General features: G+C 48.4%; 2 protein-coding genes across 3 annotated transcripts; both read right to left on the reverse strand.

The window, feature by feature from the left end:
• Positions 1–7,155: 7,155 nt before the first annotated feature.
• Positions 7,156–8,576, reverse strand: Fam220a (family with sequence similarity 220 member A). Its single transcript, XM_075973691.1, is given in 2 exon segments — positions 7,156–7,896; positions 7,899–8,576. Coding segments are annotated over 2 exon segments (780 nt in total). The 3' UTR covers positions 7,156–7,794.
• On the reverse strand, positions 7,156–22,294 carry Smim10l3 (small integral membrane protein 10 like 3). Of its 2 annotated transcripts, none has more exons than XM_075973707.1 (2): positions 21,883–22,294; positions 7,156–8,653 (listed from the first exon to the last, which is right to left on the reverse strand). In XM_075973707.1, exons 1-2 carry the CDS (start codon positions 22,066–22,068, stop codon positions 8,633–8,635), a joined length of 207 nt encoding a protein of 68 aa, XP_075829822.1. In that variant the 5' UTR covers positions 22,069–22,294; the 3' UTR covers positions 7,156–8,632. The 2 variants fall into 2 exon arrangements, with proteins under 2 accessions (XP_075829822.1, XP_075829828.1); XM_075973713.1 differs by lacking the exon at positions 7,156–8,653 and adding an exon at positions 17,194–17,333.
• Positions 22,295–22,530: the final 236 nt, after the last annotated feature.

Consider the following 22,530-nt stretch of genomic DNA (forward strand, 5'->3'; position numbering starts at 1 on the left):
TAAGACAGAAAGAGACTTCGAAAACAGTTAATATTGCACAAGAAGCTACTTAGGATTCAAGCCGATATATTTTGAAACACACAAACTAACGTGAAGCCAGCGTAGAGAGACTGTCACTCACAGGATGCATTAGGTGCCCAACACTGTGCTAACTAACCCTTTCCATCCTTGACTCATAGAACATCACCCTAAGGGCTGGGGCGGGGCTCAGCTGCCAGAGTGCTGGCCTGGTTTGCCAGAAGTCCTCGTTTCCATCCACAGCGCTGCATAAACACAGCATGGATGCGCACAGCTGCAATCCCAGCTCGCAAAGTTAATGTCATCCTCGGGACACAGTGAGTTTGAGATCAGCCCGTGCCGCCTGAGACCCAGTGTCAAAGAGAAAATGGTTGTTAACCATCTTGTGAAGAATTTAAAAACTAAAGCCAGGCTTGGTGGCACACACATGCACTCAGCAGCACTCAGGAAGCAGGAGAATCGCCAACAAGACCCTGTCCAAAAAGAAGTTTTGGGGGTCAGCATTGATGGCTCAGAGGGTTAAGGTAATTCAAGCCAAGTTATATGATCTGAGCTCAAGCCTCAGGGACCACATGGTGAAAGAGAAGCTACTCCTGCAAGTCATGTTTTGTTTTTTGAGACAGGGTTTCCTAGAATTCACTACATAGACCAGGCTGACCTAGAACTCATAGAGATCTGCCTGCCTCTGCCTCCCAAGCACTGGGATTAAAGGTGTGTCTCCCAATCCACAGCCTGGAAATTTGCTTTCTGACTTCTGTATTCTCCCTGTGGTTGGCTTACATGTGCATGAATGCACACGTGCACGCGCGCGCACACACACATATATATTAAAATTGAAGCTTTTTCTTTGTAGAGCTATGAACAGTTTAATACAAAGATGCCAGTTTCTATAAGAAATTCCTTTCCGGTTTTGTGATCTTGAGGAACATATCAAAGTAGTTTTGAATAGGCATGTGAGCCCCATGCAGAAGACAGGAAATAGCTACCCTGGCAATTGTTCTGTAACAGACTAAACCAGAAATACTTAACAAAGAGAAAACCTGGAGTTTATCCCAGCATACTGCTTTATTTGAACAAGTCCTAGGTGGTGCTCAAAACATCACTACGATGCTAAATAGCCTGCAAGCTATTTATCCATGCTCGGTTATCCCAATTTATCTTTAAACATTTTCCTTTGACAGGTCTTCTGCAAAAATGCACGAGGAATCACAGTAATTCATTGGAATTCAAAGAAAACAGCAGCCCACAAACTTTTACATGCATTTATTATGTTTGGGTACACATGTACCTGTGCCACAGTGCCCCTGTGGAGGTCCAAGGACTTCAGAGAGTCAGCTCTTTCTTTCACCTTGGGAGCTCTGAGGCTCAAACTCAGCTGTCAGACTTGGTGGCAAGCCTGTTCACCCTAGAGCCACATCCCTAGAGTAGGAATATCTCACTAGGGGCCACAGTGATGGCTCAGCAGCTAAGAGTAACGACTGTGCTTCCAGAGGGCTGCATTTGGGTCCCAGCACTTAGACAACACGTGGCTCACAACTACCCAAGACTCGAGCGGCAGGTGGATCAGACACGTGCGGCCTCTGAGTGGGCACCTGCACTTTGCACATGCACCCCCCACACCACGCACACGCACACATGTGTGCAAGCATGTACACACAAACATAATTTATGTACAGGGAGCTAGAGATATGGCTCGGCTTTTAAGAGCACTGGCTGCTCTCCCACAGTACGAGAGTCCTAGCACTCACGTGACAGCTCACAGTCGTCCATAACTTCCATCCCAAGGGATCCAGTGCTCTTTTCTCATCTCTGTAGGCACTGTACACATGTAGTACAGAGACATATGCATGCAAAACACTCACACATATAAAATCAAAATCTTAAAAAAAATAAAAACGTATATATTGACATAGTCCATTCTTGTCTGCTATAAATTCTTAATATGTACATGTATGTTATCTATGTAACTATGTATGTATGTATGTATGTATCTGTCTGTCTGTCTGTCTGTCTATTGAATCTCATAGGACTAGAGAGATGGTTACAAGTTCTTGCAGCTGTTCAGAGGACTCCAATTCCATTCCCAGAACCCTCATCTGGTAGCTCACAAGTACCTATATCTCCAACTCCAAGGGATCTGACGTACTCTTCCGGACTTCCTGGGTACCTGCACACGTGTGGCATTTGCTCACACTGACATGCGCATAAATAAAAATGAGTATTTCCTAAAACAAAAGAAAATCTACACATGTGGAAGTCAAGATGGCTGAGTAACTCAGTGGTATGAGGAACTGAGTTCAGAATATGCTATCAGAACCCTGAATCTATTTCATCAAGTTCAGTTTGTTATGCAGAACAAATGTTTAACTTTCAGCAAACTGTCCTAGCCACGATCCACTTCCTTCTGTTTGAGCAAGCAAGCCGAACTATGTAAACTCTAGTGCCTAATGCCCTCCTCAAAGGTCTGTGTACACTAGGAGGGCAGCTGTGTCTCAGCTGCTTGACTGCCTAGCATGCACAGGGCCCGGGGTTCAGTCTTCCACAATGGACGCATGCATGCACAGTGTGGCGCATATTCTATGCCACGTAGCGTTAGGGATTGTATCCTGAAATATAAGAGAATGCAAATGGGAAACTAATCAACCACTAGTTAAAAGCTGAGCACGGGGCTGGTGAGATGCTCGGCAGGTAAAAGCACTGTCTTTGCCGGCCTGATGACCTGAGTTCGATCCCTGGAAGTTGCATGGTCGAGAGAACTAACTCCCACAAGTTATCCTCGGAACTCCAATATAGCACATTATTAAATCCTCTCTGAAATAAATAAGGAGAAAAAGCCATGTGTGGTAGGTATGGGCCTGTAATCACAACACCCAGGTGGGTGAATCAGGATTGCCAAGGGTTCTAGGCCAGCCTGGGCTATAACAGTGAGTTCTAGGTCAGTCAGAGCTACATATCAAGAGTTTGTCTCAATCCAAAAAAGAAAAAAAAATCCCCCCCCCCCCCCGCAAAAAACATGTCTCAAAAACAAAACAATAAAAAAAAAACCCCATAATCACAGACACACATACATACGCACGGATAAAATGTGGAGTTTAACAGAAGAGGGAAGAGAGGGGAGAAAGGAAGAAGACAGAGACAAAAACAAAGACACTGCAATAAGCCAATCAGTTGGGGAAATGGAGGCTTATGAAGGCTTTCTGAAAGCAGCTCATTTGCCTAGGTGGACACGTGGCTCCCTCTTCTGGAAGGTCTGGTCCTTGCATACACTGATGCTGTGAGCTTGTCTTCCTGGCTCCAAATGAAGAGGCTTGCTTCAGCTGCACTGTCCTTCCTTCTCTCTCTCTCCCCAAAGATTATTTATTTTATGTGCATGGGTGTTTTGTCTGCCTATGTGTCTGTGTGAGGGTGTTGGATTCTCTGGAACTGGAGCTACAGTTGTGAGCAGCCAGGTAAGTGCTGAGCATTGAACCCGGGTCCTCTGGAAGAGCACCTGGTGCTCTTGATCACTGAGCCCCACTCCAGCTCCACACTGCCTGTCTTTCAGTGGCATCACAACCCACTGTAGCTTCCTACAGTTCACCTTCAGAACTAGAATTTTCTATTGAAATCCTTTTTTGTGTGACACTGGGGAATAAAACCACTGAGGTATACTCCCATCCCCCAGGCGTGTGTCAATATAACTATTGAGGCATGCTCCCATCCTTCGTGTCTGTGTGTGTGCATGTGAAACCACTTAGGCAAACACCTATCCTCTGTGTGTGTGTATGTGTGTGTACAAAACCACTGAGGCATACGCCCATCCTCCATGTGTGTTTGTGATGTGTGTGTGCATGCGTGTTGCTGTGGGCTGAACCCAATGCCTCCTGTGTGCTAAGCAAAACAATCTTTAAAATCACCTATGTCCAGCTGGAGTGGTGACACACACCTTCAACCCCAGCACTTGGGAGACGCAGGCTCTGTGTCTCAAACTCTGTGAGTTTGAGGCCAACCTCATCCTCATAGTGAGTTCCAGGCAAGCCAAGGCTACATAGTGATGTCCTGTCTTGAAGGGTAAAAAAAAGTCTGCCATGTCTGATCTAGCAAGTCTCTGCTGACACAATCTAAAGCATTTTCCCCCTTAGCCCTTAGGGAGCTGGAGAGATGGCTCAGTGGTTAAGAGCACTGACTGCTCTTCCAGGGATCCTGAGTTCAGTTCCCAGCATCCACATGGGGGCTCACAACTGTCTGTAACCCCAGTCCCAGGGAGTCTTATGCCTTCATCTGGCCTTTGTAGGCACCATTACTGGGGGCCATTATTGGCTATGTAGGGAGTTGGAACCCAGTCTGGACCATGTGAGATCCTGACACAAAAGAATGAAGTCTTAATGGGTCCCAGGAAACCAAGAAAAACAAGTTCTATCCTTTAGAACATTCTCTTTCCTAAAAAAGTAACTTTGAAAACAATCTTTTGGACTGGTGCGATGACTTAGCTGGTAGAGGTCCTTGCTACCAAGCCTGAGTTATGCACAAGAGAACCAGCTCCTCTAAGCTCTCTGAATCCACTTCTGTGCAATGGACACACACACACACCTGCAATGTAATGAAAAAGAACTTTTCTGTGTGGTTTTTCGAGACAGGGTTTCTTTGTGTAGCATTGGCTGTCCTGGAACTCACCACGTAGGCTAGCTTGGCCTTGAACTCACTGAGATTAGCCTGCCTCTGCCTCCCAAGTGCTGGGATTAAAGGTGTGTGCTACCACTGCCTGATGGGGGGGGGGATAGAGGACATTTAAAAAAAAACTTTTTCGGGGGAGGGGGAGGGAAATGGGAGGCGGTGGCGAAATCTTTAATAAATAAATATAAAAAAAACCAAACTTTTTCTTGGCTGTCCTAGAACTATGTAGACCAGGCTGGCCTCAAATTCAGAGAGACCTGCCTGCCTCTGCCTCCCAAGTGCTAGGATTAAAAGCGTGCAACACCACCGCCCAGCAATATACAGATCTTTAATGAAGGCTTGAGCCTGAAGTACAAATGAAAAGCAGATACCACTTAACTGATGAATTTTGGTAACAGACATACACACATACATATAGTTCTTCACTGACTTCCACACAAGCCCTGGAACACACGCACCCACTCACTCATCCACACAATAAATGTAATAAAAAAATTTTTAAAGAAATACTTGTGTGTAAATATAGCGTTATGTGACTTGATTTTACTTACATACAGGTGCAAGCCGTATGTTACACAACTGAGTGTGCATCCTTGGATACTCGGATTTTTAGACTGATTGCTCTGATCTGACATAACAGAACTGGACTATGGGACTCTCTCTACACTAAGTTGTATCTGTTCACTTACTACTTGGGCTTGGAGGTGAAAGGGCAGCTAGGAGGAACTGGTTCTCGCCTTCCATGTGAACTCCTGGAATTGACGAGCATCTTTAGCTGCTTAGCCTCTCACCAGCCCCATTCACACGTGAGCACTTCTTAATTTACTTTTCACTCTCCATAGCCTCGGCAATCACCTAATGGCTTCAAGACCTCATCGCTCACTCCAGTGCTTTTTAAAAAAAGGAAATCATAATTTCCAGATGTGAATAACAAGTCTAACATTTTCTACTAAGGCACAGCTGCTAAATTTAAAATAATTGAATTGTTCAGTCCTTAAGGGCAAAGACCGTAGGGGATGTGGAGCAGCACAGAAACCTAGGAACCAAGTTCTTGCCTAGCATGCACAAGGCTTGCGATCCACCCCCAGCACTAGATACACAGGTGTGATGCACATGCCTGCAGTCCCAGCACTCAGGAGGTAGAGGATGAATTGAAGGCCATCTACAATTACGTATTGCAAGTCCCAGGCCAGGCAAAGCCACGCATTCTATGGAAACTTCATCAGAGGAAAAAAAAAAAAAGATAGCCTCATGTGGCTCAGGCTAGCCCCGAACTCGGACAACTTCGGCTTCAGGAATGCTAGGGTTACAGGTGTTCCCCACCTCAGCGAGACGGTCCTGGAGCACGTTTCTGCACTACTTGTCTCAAATGCTTATAAAAGGCCTTCTTTGAAGTCCTACGACATTCTGTTCTGCTTCAAATACCGGGACTGTAAGTGTGAGCCACCACGCCCAGCCTCCTTGGTGTTTTGAGGTCTCGTTACACAGTCCGGGCTGGACGTAACGTCTAGGCTCTTCTGTTCCTCTGCAGCTCAAGTGCCAGTCACGGGTGACCCTGCACACCCAAAGCATGGGGGAGGCATGCTCATGTGGGCATGGTCGTGCACAGGTGTGTGGGCTAGATCAGCCTCGTGTCACTTCTTCCACAGCCTTTTTTTTTTATGTGCCTTGGTGTTTTGCCGTGGGTGTTGGGTGCCCTGGAACTGGAGTCACAAACAGCTGTGAACTGCCATGTGGGAGCTGGGAATTGAACCTGGGTCCTCTGGCAGAGCACTCCAGGCTCTTAAATGCTGAGACAATGATTCCAGCCCCACCCCCCCACATCCACCTTTTTTCATACAGGCTCTCTCACTGGCATGGAATTGGCTAATTAGGCTGGACTGGATGGCTGGATGGCCGATAAGCTCAAGGGCTCTCCCACCTCCGAGTGCTGGGGTTGGAGACCGTCGCAGCTACACTGGGTTGTTGTATATAGGTTCTGGGAATCAAGTTCAGGTCAGTCCTGCACAGAAGGCGACTTCCTGTGTCCCTAGCCCTTTGCTGTGTTTCCTGGAACATTCCTGCTTTGTAATCCAAGTTGGCCTAGAACTCTCAAATGAGCACAGGCTAGCCCAGAGCTCACGCCTCAGCCTCTTGAGTGCCGGGTGTGTGCTACCATACTCAGCCCTACTTCAGAACCCGCAAGAGAGAGGAGAGAAAAGGGGACAAGAGGGCAAGGAAGGCAGGAGCGAGGATGGGGGGGAGAAAGAGTTCAAATGTCAGGAAGGCGAAGACACTGAGAAAAAGAGGAGGAAACATAAGCACACACACAAAATCAAACATTTATTATGCTAAAGAACAGATTTTATTATTTTCCCAAAACACTAAAATAGCCCATGGCATAGTAATTTAGCACACAATATAAATGACATATACAGTCAGGTTCCCCTCCCCCACAGGGCTGTTCTGAACTCTCTCTTGGGTAGGGAGCTTAAAAATGTCCACTCTTTAGATGACCTTTATTAAAATTATCAACAAACCACAAGGGAGAATTACTTTAGAAAAAAATCTTAACGTAAAAGAGATCAGGACTCCTAGGGTCTGGGAAACAGGAAACACTTCATTTGCGATCTGTCTTCTGTCAGCAGAAGAGCCTCAAACTTCTCCATAGTGCCGCCACTGGAAACTGCACTCCAAGCGGAAGGAAAGGGGCACGTGAGGAAGGATGAAAGGCTGCAGGCCAGAGAGTCCATACAGTGCAGAAATGGCAGGACTCATCGTGACCAGAGCAGGGCTGACAGGAAGTGGGGTAGCCTAAGATCTCCACTTCCGTGGGACAGCCAGAGGTGAGCTGAGACAGGCGGCATCTGGGATGCTAGCCCTTTAGAACGGCTCCACGACGAAGAACTGCGCTAAATGGCTCTTGACTGACCTTGTACTGAGTAGATAGATCATTTCCTGGAAGGGTTTTCCCAGTTCTGAGTCTCTCCGAAATGATTAAAAACACGCTCAAAACCGTCTCTGCGTCAACCAGCGAGGTGTGTCTGGTCACAGCAACCAGAGCAGGAACTGAACGGCTGCAGCATACGCCAGATTTAATGCAAAAGAAACTGCAAGGCAACCTTTAAAATTAATCTGCTATTTTTATTGTTCTGCTTGTACCTTAGCTATGGCATCAGACTTGCTGATCTGGAAGACTGCAGAGTCAGTGACCCCACGACCAGCTGCAGACCATATGAAGTGCTTTTTAAGCTTGAGAGCATTTCCTCGTGGTCTACTGTTTGCTCTGAAAACATGGGGTTTGAACCGTCGAGGGATACACATCTGGTCTCATCTTCTGGGAGAACTTCATAATAGGCATAAGCATATGGCAGCTGGCACAGCTCTGAATGTGGGTGAGACAGTTCCGAGCTGGTGCCTGCTCCCTCAGGGACAGCACTTAACAGTTCAACGTTCAGGAAACCCATTTCCCTCAGTTTTGGATGGTCTGGCCATCCTGACACCCACGACTCTCCTTGGGGGTACCGTCCCCAGCTGTCTGGCCAGTCACTTCCTAGAGCATCTCCGATGCCACAGGATACCCCTGCCAGATGTTCTTCCAAAGCAGATAACAGAACCTTGCTTACGGAGGCTGCTGGAGCCAAATTTCTTCCCGTTGATTCCTTCAGATACTGAAGCACTTGGTAAAGTATGAGGTCAGCCTCACTCTGGCCACGTTTCACTTCCAGGGATGCCACCACTGTGTCCTGTGACCTTCCATCAGCACCTGTGGCAGGCTCATCTGTCCAGGAAGGCACACATGCTGGGCTGGGGCTCCCCCTCCGGCTTCTCTTCTTAAGTCCACACAATAGTTTGTCCAAGTCACCTCCTTGTGACCACCTTACGTTTGTCAAGCAAGCACCCAGGGTCCCTCTTCTACCCCTCATGCTTTGCGCCTCTGATGCAGTGAGCTGGGGTGATGCCTGTCAGTCAGCGTTGGCCTTCAGTGGATCTCAATATGAACCTAGAAAAGATAACCAAATGAAAATTCTGTGACAGGGGGTTAGTAAAACATCCCACACATGCAGTATCATCAAACACTAGTTCTTTGAGGAGTGGGACCACAGAGCTGAGCAGGAGCCAGAGAATGAGAGGCACTGAGCACTGTCATAGCCAGCCTGGGCTCTGCAGTGAATTTCAGCATAGAGACAGAGACGGGAGGATCACAAGTTCAAGGCCATCCAAGCCAGTCTGGGCTATACGGATGGGGTCCTGACTCAGATAAATACATGAATTAAGTATACAAAAAGATACAAATAATCAATCCCCCAGCCCTAGGTATTATAACCCAGCCCCAAGTCTACAAAAGAATTAATACTGTTAAGTTATAACAAACCAACTTGCCCACCAAAATGAAAGAGTTTATTTCCAAGTTAAAGGAAAAAATGTAGTCGTGGGAATCAGCTCCTCAACATCCACTCCCTTCACCCCTGTTGAAGATGCTAAAGGCTCAAAATGTAACCAAGGGGTGGGAGCAAAGGCTCCTGGGCATGCCCAAGATCCTCAGGGCAATCAGAAGGCATCTCCACACAAACCCTTGATTGCCTTGCATGAGGCAGCCAACTTGCTCAATGACAATAGGCCTGACCCAGTTAGGCAGCTGTTGCCTGCTGGATGCCTGTCTCCTCACCTTCCCTAACCCAGGCTATTAATGGCCTCGGGCACCTGACAGTCCAGACTACCACCACTTTGTAACCTAAAAATATCCTGCCCCCAATACTTTCCAAAGCAAGCTAGCAAGGCCAGTCCTAAGGGGGACAGGGAGGAGTCACGGTGAGTAGAGCAACTGGCTTGAGCAGGATCCTGTGGGCTGATGGCTCTAAGATGACCCAGCCCTGGGCTGTGGAGTGCTGTTAGGTGGATCCTGGTACTGATGGGCCCTGTAGGGGATCAGGCTAAAGGTTGCAAATTTCTACACACTGCTGAGGATGAGGAAAGGTGCCAACAACACACTGCTGACTGAAGCTGACTCATGGCCACACGGAGGACACATCACTGACCAGGCAAGCATCTCTGCCTCACACCTGATCCTGCGAAGTCAGCTGTGCCCTACAGCCACACCTTGTCTCCTGGCCACACATCTGCTCAAAAGCACATTCAGTAAGGAGAAGCTACACACAGCTCTGGGGAAGCTGGGCAACTCGGTATCCTCAGGAAAGGTCACAGCTTCTCATGCCGTGTTATGGACCGAGCGTGGGAAAGCACTGAGCATTCTCTTCAGTCAGCATCCCACAGGCATGACGGCGGTGGTCCATAGGCGTGACAGCGGCGGCAAGTGCCACAGGGAATGAATAAAAGGCTGCTGGAGGTTTGCTAAAGAAAAGGGTAGAAAGGGACCTCAACAGCCAAGTGTATCTCAATGGGGCAGCAACCAAGGTCAAAGCCCGACTGGGGCTGCTGAACAGCGAATAGTCTGCCCAAGGCAGGCCCTGCACGGCTGGTGAAGGCAGGCTGGTAGCTCTGAAAGTCTCAAATGCTCACCTTTACCTGGCATTCAGCTCCTAGGATTTCTTTGCTACAAATTCAATCAGCTGCTCCCCAAGCCCGTCCCTGAGTCAGGTGCTGATCTGGATCCTAACGCGAGGACAGCAGAAGACAAAGCAGATGCAGTTTTCTTCCCTGTGAGTCACTAACGCACATGCATGGACCTTGCTGTGATACCACCTAGAGGTCAGTTTACACCAGCGAATCACTAACCCACACACACGGACCTCACTGTGATACCGCTCAGAGGTCAGTTTACACCAGCGAATCACTAACCCACACACCCGGACCTCACTGTGATACCGCTCAGAGGTCAGTTTATACCCATGCCTCAGAGCATGCACCAAAGACAAACTGCTAAAGTAGAGGGGCCAGGCGGTTAAGAACTTATTGCTCTTCCCGAGAACCTGAGTTCAATTCCCAGCACTCAAAAAAAAGCAACTCACAACTGCCTAGGGATCTAATACCCTCTTCTGACCGCCACAGGCACACACACCCACAAATAAAAAGTTCAAATTAAAATGAAAGTAAGGACTGTAAAGGGCTCAATTCCAGTTCCATATCCAAGAGGGGGGTGGCTTTTATTCCCAGCACGGGGGAGGTGCAGACAGGCAGATCCTGAATCTCGCTGGCCAGCCAGCCTCGCCTACTGGGCAGGTTCCGGTCCAGTGAGAAAGAGACAAGATGAACAGCAGGAAGACGCCAGAGGCTGTTCTTGACCTCCACATACCCCTGCATTGCCCCCGAAAGCTAAAATGTCCAGGTGGTGGTGCATAGCTGCACTCTCAGTGCTCAGGAGAGGGCAGAGAGAGGAGGATCATGAGTTCAAGACCATCCTCAGCTATTCATTAAGGCTGAGGCCAGTTTAGGGCTATACAAGAACACGTTTTTAACCTTCCTTCAAAATAAATCACAATGGCAGAGGGCTTACCCTGACTTGCACAAAGCTCTCAGGTGGTTTGGCTTTTTTGTTTTCTTTTGTTTTTGAGGCCAGAGTCTCACGATGTAGCTCTGGGTAGCCTAGAGCTCATTATGTAGGCCAGGCTTAAGTTCAATGAAATCTACCTCTCTCTGCTTCCCGAGCGCTGGTGTGCATCGCCATAACGGGCTAATTTATATTGGCCCTTGATTTGATCTCAACATCAACACACACACACACACACAGAGTTAAAATGAGCCAAATGTTGTGGTACATGACTGGAACGCCAGTATGGAAGAGACCAAGACAAGGAGGCTTTCCAGTTTGAGGCCAGCATGGACTACATGGCAAGAAATCCACCATAAAAACATACGAGCCGAGCAGGGCAGTAGTGAGAGGCAGAGCTGTGAGTTCAAGGCCAGCCTGGTCTATAGATCGAGTTCCAGGATAGCTAGGGCTAGTACACAGTGAAACCCTGCCTTGTGAATCTGACGCCCTTCTCTAGTCTCCAAGGGCATCAGGCATACAAATGGAGAATATATATTTGGGTACTTATACATACACATAAAAACTGAAGCAAGCAAACCAACCATTTTTAGTTCAAGTCTTGCATAGAATATATGGTTAAGTTCCAGGACAGCCTGGGGTATAGTCAGAGCAGGGGTGGGGAGTGAGGGATGGGAAGAACTGTCTCGGTAAAAAAAGTAGGATTGGGGAGATGACTCAGTGGGTAATATTACTGCCTGTGCTAGCATGAGAACCTGAGTTCAAATCTCCCACACTTAAACAAAAAAACACTCTGAAAAAGTGGGTGTGACCACATGAGCACCTGATGTGGGAAGGTCATTTGTCAATCTGTTGTTTCATTGGTTAATCAATAAAGAAAACTGCTTGGTCTGATAGGTTAGAAAATTAGGTAGGCGGAGTAAACAGAACAGAATGCTGGGAGGAAGTGAGGCAGATGCCATGCCTCTCCTCTCCAGGGCAGACACGATGAAGCTCCAGCCCAAGATGGATGTACACTAGAATCTTCCTGGTAAGACACCACCTCGTGGTGCTACACAGATTATTAGATATGGGTTAAAGCAAGATATGAGAGTTAGCCAGTAAGAGACTAGAGCTAATGGGCCAAACAGTGTTTAAATGAATACAATTTGTGTGTTGTTATTTCGGGGCATAAGCTAGCCAGGCGGCCGGGAGCTGGGTGGTGGGAATGCAGCCCGCAGCTCCCTCTACAAGCACCTGCAACCCCAGCATTTCCAGGATGGAAACAAAATCCCCAGCGGTTACCCCAGCTGAAACATTGAGCTTCCAGTTCAGTGAGATGCTTCTCAATGCACACTTGGAAGCACGCATCTGCACTTGGGCACACACATCCACACTCATGTGCACGTATCAGACAAACAACCACGCACACACACAACCACACACACACACATAGATACCCACAGCAACATTACTCATAATCAGAGAGTGACAACAACCCAAAGGTCCAGCAGCCAACTGCAGGTTCTCTGGAGAGTGGTGACTATTATAGACTCCAAGTGGGATCCAGCAGTGGAAAAGCACATTGGGGAAGAAACTGGAGCCATCTAAGTGGCATGCTCACACCAGAGGTGGGGACATCTAAAAGGGCTCTTATCAATTCTTTTTTCCTTTTCCTATTTATTTACTTATTTATTTTAGACTCAGAGTCTCGAATAGCTGACCTCAAACAGGCCATGTAGCTGAAGCTGACCTTGGACTCCTACCCCTTTCTTCCACCACTTGAGTACTGGTGCTACGGGCCTAGGACATCTTGCATTGGTTGGACATGGTGCTGGGGTTGGAACCTAGGGTTCAGGTCATGCTAGACAAGGTCCTTTCTACCAGGACACAACCACGGACTTGTTGCTACTGCCTTTGGGCTACCGCTTATCAGCCCAGCAGTACCCGGCTTTGAACCTGTTTTCAAACCTCTCAGGTATATATCCAGAAGCAGACGTAGTAGACGGTGGGTTCAGTCCACGTTCAACTGTGTGAGAACCACCAGGCTCTCACAACAGCTGAGCACTTTACAACCTGACTAGCACGCAAGGACGGAGGACACACACCTTCCCCAGCATCTGCTCCTGCGACCTCTCCTCCTGCCTTCCACCTTGACAACAGCCACCCTAACAGGTGTGGAGTGACCTCCCACTGCTCCTGAGTGAATCTGCTTTCTCCTGGAGTCCAGGATCTTCTCAAGGACATACTGGCCATCTGTGTACCTCCTCAAAGAAATCTCTACGCCAGCTCTTCCAATGACTGGATTGAGCTACCTGGTTTTTGTTTTTTCTTTTCTAATTGTAAGAGATCTTTCTCTATTAAGTGTTAATCCTTTACCAAATTAATTCACCAACAACTGCTTTCCTCCATTCCGTGGGTGGTCTTTTGGACTTTCTTCCCCAGGGCCATGCTGAGCTAACATTTGACCACAGAGCTGCATACTCAGCTCCTCCAAATTCATCCTTTTCCATGTAGAAATAGCATATTTATTCAATTTTATTGCATCCTAAAAAACTATCAAGGGGTGAAGAAACTGATTCTTTCCTCCCCAGGTACAGACAAGAGAGGGCTGGAGCCCAGAGTCCAGCACACACCAAATGCAACCCCAGAAGTAAGCAGTTTTGGTTTTTGTTTGTTTGGATCTTTTGCTGGTTTTTTGTTTGTTTGAGACTAGGTATCTCAGTGTAACCTTGGCTGTCCTAGAACTCGCTCCATAGACTAGGCTGGCCTCAAACTCATAGAAATAGTCCAGCCTTGCCTCCCAAGTGCTGGGATTAAAGGTGTGCACCACCACTGCCGGCAGCAGCTTTTAGCTGATTTGTTCCCATCACCTCATATTTGATGGATCTCTTTTAACATTTGCAAAAATAGAATGAATTCACATACAGAAACAAGTCAAGGAGGCTGCAGTGGTGACACAAGCTTGGGATCCCAGGACCCAGGAAGACAGGAAACTGATCTGGAATTCCAGTAGCCTGTGTTACAAAATGAGTTCTAGGTCAGTCTGGTGAGGCTGTCTCAAAACAACTAAGCAAAATGAAACCGATTCCAGAATACAAAATCCAGGTAAGAGGGAGGGGAGATGGCTCTGGGGTCAAGAGTGTTTGCTGCTCCTGGAAAGGACCCAAGTTCAGTTCCCAGCACCCACACCGGGTGGTCACAATCACCTGTAACTGCAGATCAGGGGATCTGTCACCATTTTCTGGCCTCCACAGGCATATAAACACACATATACAAGCACATACACACACATACGCATTAGGGGAAAAAAGAATGTAGATGCTGGGCCAAGTAAGAAGGCGCAGCAGGAAAAGCCACTTTCTACCAAGCCTGATGACCTGAATTTGATGCCCAGGACACACATTACAGAAAGAGAGAACAGATTCAAATTACTCTCCTCTCTAGTCTACACACACACACACACACACACACACACACACACACACCAAGGAAAAGCAACAAAGGGAGCTGCTCCAATGCACTTTGCACAAATCTACCATTTCCTTCCTGCTCACTACTCTAGCCTCCAGCTTCCTGCCGTTTCAGGCTTGGCCCACGTGTGGGTCCTGGTGACAGCTCTGCCCTGTCTACACGCTGCACTCCTCCGACTCAGACATCAATGCCGCAACAGCCTTCACCTTCACCAAGGTTTTGCTAAAGTGTCCCCTTCTCGATGAGCTCCTCTCTGTTTTATTCAGAATGCCAGCCAGCTCACCTTCCTCTCAGAAGACAAAAGAGATTTCCATGGGATGGAGAAGTTCTGAGAATGGGTGGTGTGACAACTGCTCAGTATGGAAAGATATTAATGTCTCTGAATTATACACTCAACTAGTATGATAAGTTAGTTATTTATTTTTTCAGACAGGGTTTCCATGTCCCAAACTGGTCTCAAATTCACTCACAGCTGAGGCTGAGGCTGACTCTGAACTCCTGATGCTCCTGCCTCCGGCTCCTAAGTGCCGGGATCATACGCTTGCACCACAATGCCCAGCTTGCAGGATTAGCTTTGTTGTGAATTTGTCCTCCCTTAGTGTCTCTACATGCTGGGTGTGTGGTACAATGTCTGGTGAAGCGAAAACATATTAAATACAAGGGGGAAAAGATGTCCAAGAGGTGAGAGGGTACTGAAACCCATGAAGCTATGGATTTAGAAAGAGGTTCAGAGAGGAGACAGAGTAGGCTGTGGCCTGTGATATAGCTCAGTGGGGAAATGTGCTTGCTACCATGCCTGCTGACTTGAGTTTGGACCTCAGGACCCACACAGTAGGAGACAAGGGACTCCTGCAGGTTGTGCTCTGACCTCCATACACACATTATGACATCCCATGTGCACAGGGGTGCACACACACACGTGCACACATGTGCATATATATATATACACACAATAAGTAAATAAGATGTAATAGAAAGAGAAGACTGGCACTAGGAGCCAGGGATGTAACTCAATGATCAAGAGGCCATGGGTCCAATCCCTAGTACTAAAGAAGTGGGACAGAAAGCCGGGCAGTGGTGGCGCACACCTTTAATTCCAACACTCAGGAAGCAGAGGCAGGCGGATCTCTGTGAGTTTGAGGCCAGCCTGGTCTACAGAGCTAGTTCCAGGACAGGCACCAAAGCTACACAAAGAAACCCTGTCTTGAAAAACAAAACAAAACCAAAAACAACAACAACAACAAAAAGGTGGGAAAGAGCCAGGTGGTAGTGGAGCACACCTTTAATCCCAGCACGAGTGAGGCAGAGATAAAGGCAGATTTCTGTAGAGCAGCCTGGTCTGACAGCCAGGGCTACACAGGGAAACCCTGCCGCAAATAAATAAACAAATAAATAAATGAGGAGGAGGAGGTTGATGAAGAGCAAAGGTTCGAAGGCTTGCTGAGCACAGGGCGGCGAGGGAGAAGGTACGGGTGAAACAAGGACATCTCTTGGTCCGGCGATTATCATCAGCCTTTACAGTATCTTTTCCCTGTTTCTTTTAGGCCTTCTCTTTGGGTGACATGAGACTAAGACACTTGATCCATGTTTCTCAGAGGCCACATAAGTGAAAAGTTATAGGCAGGACTTGCTCCAGCAGGTATTCATGATACCGGTTATGTTTGTTGGTTTGTTTTTGGTTTTGTTTTTCAAGACAAGATTTCTCTGTGTGTCCTTGGCTCTCCTGAAACTCGTTCTATAGACCAAGCTGGCTTCAAAGTCAGAGATACACCTGTCTGGGTCTACTGAGTGCTAGGATTAAAGGCATCCACCACCACCACCTGTTTTTTTTTTGTTTTGTTTGATACTAGTTATTTTTAATTTTTATTTCAGTTGGGGAGGAGCAAGGTCTCATGTAGCCCAGGCTACATTCCTTCCAAGTGCAGGAATTACAGGTATATGCTACCATGGCCCACCAGATTGCTTTTACTACATGTAGTGAAGGGTATAGAGTCTCATTTTGTTGTTTTGTTTTTTGAGGCAGGGTCTTCTGTGGGTAACCCTGGCTGATCTAGAATTCACGGAGATCCACTTCCCTCTGCTCCCAAAGACTCTCACTTTCTACCATCTGTCTTCCCATGCTGTATGAAATGGTGTGATATTAATAACCTCAGAAGATTGAGCTTTGCTTAGAAACAGCACTTTCTTTTCTTTGTTTTTGCTTCGTTTAAGGCAGAGAAACTGGCTGGTCTAGAACTCACTCTGTAGACCAGAGTGGCAGTGAATTCACAGAGATCCGCCTGCCTCTGCCTCCCAAGTGCTGGGATTAAAGGCGTGCGCCACCACCGCCCAGCTTGGCTTTACTTTTTAAGATTTATTCTTTTATTTAATTATATGGCTGGGGGTGGCAGGTATACTCACAAGAGTACAGTGCCCTCCGAGGCCAACAGATCCCCTGAAGCAGGAACCACAAGCTGTTGTGAGCCACCAAGTGTCAGTCAGTGCTGGATACCAAACTCCAGTCCTCCACCTGTCCGATCCCTTTTCTATTTTGGGACAGGGATCTTGTCACTATGCTGCCCACACTGACCACAAACTGGCTAAGGAGGCAGTTCAATCAGCCAAGTACTCACCATGCAAGCACGAGAACCGGAGTTCCATCCTCCAGAATACACAGGAAAAAGCCAAGCATGGTGTCACATGCTTATAATCCCAGCACTGGGGAGCTGGACACAGGAGCATTACTAGAGACATGAAGATCCCTGAGGCTCCCAGGTCTGTCAATATAGTCAAATTAGTGAGCCTACAGCCAATGAGAGACCCTGTATTAAAAAATCAAGAGGCTCACACCTGAGGACAGACACCCAAGGTTGACTACTGACCTACACACACATACATACATGCATGTTCATGCTCGAACACACGCAACACACTCACACGGCCTCAACTCCTGAACTCAAGTGATCTTCGTGTCTCAGCCTCACAGGTAGCTGGGATTACAGGTACACGCTTGTCTGCAAACAGCGCTTTCACGCTTTCTTTTTTTGGCTACATTTGTTTGTGTGTGGAGTCTATGTACATGATCAGAAGATAATCCACAAGAGTCATTCTTTCCTTTGACCAAACATCCACATTTCAAAATTTTAAAATAAGTAAAAATAGTTTTTAAAGATTTAGTTTATGTGCATGAGTGTTCTGCAAGCTTGTGTACCACAAGCACACATGGCACTTAGAGCTGGCACTGGGGTTACGCATGGTTGTGGGCCATCCTGTGGGTGTTGGCAATGGAATCCGCGCCCTCTGCAAAAGCAGCAAAGCTCTTAACTGCTACATAACCCTTCTGAGTCTACAAATCCCTCTGCATCTATTTTCTTGTTCAATCACCTCTCAGACTAAAGAGCTGTTAGCATGTGCTAAAATGCCTCACAACTGAGGGCTGCAGCTCTGTGGTAGACTTAAAGGGCCTTAAGTTCCACGCCTAGCACTGCCAAAGGGGTAAGGGAAACCCCAGTGCCCTATGAACAAGAGATTTAATTGTAGGGTTAACAAAACTCTGTAGGGCCCAATGCTTTAACCACATTCCCGTTCCCCTGTCACAGACCAGAATGCGATGATGGAGGGGAAACTGGTGAGCTGCTGGGGTCCCTCAGTCAGGCTAAGTTCTTACTGAGAACAGAACGCTATGATGGAGGGAAGCCGGTGAGCTGCTGGGGTCCCTCAGTCAGGCTAAGTTCTTACTGAGAACAGAATGCGATGATGGAGGGAAAGCCGGTGAGCTGCTGGGGTCCCTCAGTCAGGCTAAGTTCTTACTGAGAACAGTACGCTATGACGGAGGGGAAGCTGGTGAGCTGCTGGGGTCCCTCAGTCAGGCTAAGTTCTTACTGAGAACAGAATGCGATGATGGAGGGAAAGCCGGTGAGCTGCTGGGGTCCCTCAGTCAGGCTAAGTTCTTACTGAGAACAGAATGCGATGATGGAGGGAAAGCCGGTGAGCTGCTGGGGTCCCTCAGTCAGGCTAAGTTCTTACTGAGAACAGTACGCTATGACGGAGGGAAAGCCGGTGAGCTGCTGGGGTCCCTCAGTCAGGCTAAGTTCTTACTGCACTCTTCTTACCTGCAGGTCAGAACAGTAAACCCTCAAGCTAGGCTCTGTTAGTGATTTCTCACAAACTAACAAAAGTCCTAAAGCCTTCAGGGGAGACTAAAGCATCCAATATAAAGATCTCAAGAATGGCACTGTGCCCCAGAACGCTCTCTCTCCCTCCTCAAATATGAAAAGTCTGTGTTTCAGGTCCAAGATCAACCTTACATGGTTGGGCAGCAGTATGTACCTTGAATTCCAGCACCTGGGGAAGAGGCAAGTGGGTCTCTTGGAGTTTAAGGCCAGTCGGTCCACATAAGTTTGTTATTTTGTTTTGTTTGGTCTTGGTTTTTCTATATTACAGTCCTGGCTGTCCTGGAACTCACTCTGTAGACCAGACTGGCTTAGAACTCACAGAGATCTGCCTGCCTCTGCCTCCCGAGTGCTAGGATTAAAGGTGTGTGTCACCACCGCCTGGATACATAAGAGTTCCAAACTGGCCCGGGTTGTATGGTGAGAGCCTGTCTCAAAAGGAGTTGGGGAGGAGAGGAGAAAAGATGACTTTTCCAAAGCACTTGGTGAGACTGTCTTTCCCTCTACCTGGGCCCACATCTGGTTTCCCAGATTCTCTAGAGCTGGATACACCTGGACCATGCCTCCTCTGGAGCCCACCGAGCTGCCCTCGCTACTGCTGGGTCTCACTCACTGCTCACATCACCCGGGTTATAGAGATCTTGTCTCCCTCCCCCAAATGCGCTTGCCTTCAATCTGCATAGTGCACACTCCCCGTGATGAAATATGGATTTGAATCACCTTTCCAGAGATGATCTCACTGTCCTACAAACAGATGCGCCATTAGGAAACACTGGGAATGGAATCTGCCGTTGTTTACTGCTTAGAAAACAAACGAGCCTTCAGCACTCCTGTGGTGCAAGGTTACAAAAGTTCCCCCTGAAAGGACGATAGGAATGTCCCTATGGAGGAGGATATTCACCATACTCCAAGAGCAGGCAGGGAATGGCTGCAACCGAGTAAAGAGGAGAGCATAACAAAGTCTAGTCCGTCATCCAGGTGCAAGCTGGGTGAGGGGCGGTCACGCACACACGTGGTAAGGATAAGCACGTATGTGCTGTGCTGATGGTTAAGGATGACAGGATGTGCCTTACTGCGTTCAGAAGACTTCTCTAGGGAGCCCTCATAGCTAAGCTGTTAGGGAGTGTACCCGCTCCTGCAGAGAACTGGAGTCGGACAGTCCGGAACTGCCTGTACCTACCACTCCAGGACAGCCAGCACCTCTTCTGGCCTCCTCATACAGAGGATACACACAGACACATCATACTATGTACACAAATGACAGATCTGACCGGTGGGAAACAGATGGAGAATACACACAAACCCAGGCCAGCAACTGGAGCAGTCTGGACTGGAGAAGGGTACGAAGAAAACTGAATACGAGAGGAAGTGTTTTGGGTTTTGTTTATTGGGATAGGGTCTTGCTACCTAGCCGGAGATGACCCTGAGGCTGATTCTCCTGCCTCCACCTCCCAAATGCTAGGGTTACAGACACAGATCATGACACCCAGTTTATGCAGGACTGGGGATTAAGATCAGGACACTGTGCATGCCAGGCAAACACTACCACCTGAGCTACATCCCTAGACTGTTTTTAATGGTACAAAAAAACAGCAATTCAAGACTACATAACATGTAGCTTTCTAAATTACATAGTTTCTAAATGAGCACAAATCCTATCTAACTCTAGACACCAGATTCCAAAATGGGAACTTGATGGGTCAGGCATGGACTGCTGTTTGCAGACTCTGAGCTAACATCAGGATGTCTGACTTCTCTCAGAGGAGGTGACTAGAGCCGGCAGAAACACCGGGGCCGTGTTTCTACAGGTTGGTAATTGGCAAGGACACAGGCCTTGTGGTTTATCTCCGTTCCCACACCCATCACTCTTCACTCATCTGTGCCACCTGCTCTGGAGGTTTGCTGTTTCTGCCCCCGCGGCCTGGGATCACATAAGATGCCACAAGCCCTTGTTCAGGTGCAATGTCCTGATTTGGGAGCAGAAATACAGCTCGTTTGGTAGCGTGCTTGCCTGGCGTGCGGGAAGCCCCGGGCTCACCCCAGCAGCAGCTCATCGCCAGGTACACTGGTGCACAGCTGACACTTCTCACCACAAAGTAGGAAAGGTATTCTGAGCTGAGTTTTAAAATTGGTTTTCCTTAACTTGTTTTATTGAATTTGGATCAACATAACATACTTGGCTTCGGATCTCACATGGCCTGTAACCACCTGTGTCGGGGACCATACATACACCAAATCCATTACACTCTAATTTGACCCAACCACAGAAAAACCAGGTATACTACTTCGAGCAGGCTCCACTGCACACCAGGGAATGACATATGTACAGTCCGTCTGCGGCCAGGGTGTTTTCCTTGCCTAGTGGCAAATGCAAAGTACTCACCGGGTTCATCTCCAGAACCACAATAAATAAATAAATAAATAAATAAATAAATAAATAAATAAATAAATCAATCACGCAACCCTGCCAGATTATATGCTTCCCAGGGGTGGAGCTGAGTCCTCTCCAACCCAGCCTGTGCCACTCCAAAATGTGTAAACAGAATCCAAGGAAACTCCCTATCCAGCCTCTCTCTTACTTGAGACGGGACACTCCAATCGGTAGGACCTCTCTCCGCTAGAGAAAAGTGTTTTGTAATTGGATAGAGACGTGCCAGCCGTTCCCAGCAAACGCGGCCTCCAGAATGGTGACACAAGGCACATGCTGTTTGTTACTCCAAATTGTTTCAGGCCTCTAAATTGGTTTCACCTCATTTTCTCATCTTCATCCCCACTGCCTCTTCTAACCCCTGGCCGGAACAAATCGGATACATTGGTCAAAACACCATTAACTTTCCATCTAAAGGTACAAGGATAACAGAATAAACCTTCACAAAGTTTGGGGAACCAGAATTCACATAAGAACTCGCTGCTACCGGATCGCCAACAATTTGTCATTTTTAAGGACAAAGCGTCCTAAGGGACCTTCCTGTCATCTTTCCTCGGACCCCACCCCCAGATGTAGGACCTGTTCTCTGAAGCATCGTCTATGCAGAGCGGGGTTACAGAGGGGCAATGCACGCTGCTCGATACGCGCTCAGCCTCCGGCAGATGGCATGAGCCCCCAGCACCTGCATCCCACGGAGCAAGGTGGGCAGGGCCGCGCGCGACCCAGGGATGCCGAGGGCGCGGCTCACCTACCTGCAGGCGCACGTTGAGCATCATGGAAGCCACGATGTAGAGGTAGGGAAAGTTGATGCGCAGCCGCCAAGCCAAGTCAAAGAAGATGAGCAGCGTGCGGGTCAGCCCCTTGCAGAAGACCCCATAGGAGCGGGCGGCGGCCGAGCGCGACAGCCGGACAGCCAGACCCGACAGAGCCGTCGCCATATAGAGACCCGCGGCGCTCCCACTGCCCGCCCGCCCTCCCTCTCCGCGCCGCGTCGCCCGAGGCCTCCTCCCCGGGCCGCTGTTCAGCGCTCAGCGATCTCAGGGAGCGAGGGAGACCGCGGCGAGGCCGGCGGGAGGGCGGGCCGCGGGGGAGCTGAGTCTGCGCGTCACTCTCAGGAAGCGCCTCCGCGAGCTACCACCTAGATCCCCGGCCCGGCCGCGCGGCCTGACGTCACAAAGCCGGCCCGCGCCTGCGCAGGCAGCAGACTCCGCCCCGCGCCCCGCCTCGCCGACCGCTTTCCTAGCGAGTAAAGTGCGCGTGCGTTAGAGAATGGAGTCGCTGCGTTGCTTCCTGGCGCCCTCTAATGGTGAAACCGATAACAACTAGAGGAAAAGTCGGGCGTGGCGGCTCTAGCCTGTTAGTATTCCAGCGCTCAGGAGGCTGAAACAGGATCTGAGCTC

This window comes from Microtus pennsylvanicus, chromosome 1, assembly GCF_037038515.1.
Source record: "Microtus pennsylvanicus isolate mMicPen1 chromosome 1, mMicPen1.hap1, whole genome shotgun sequence".
Classification (NCBI taxonomy): Eukaryota; Metazoa; Chordata; class Mammalia; order Rodentia; family Cricetidae; genus Microtus; species Microtus pennsylvanicus.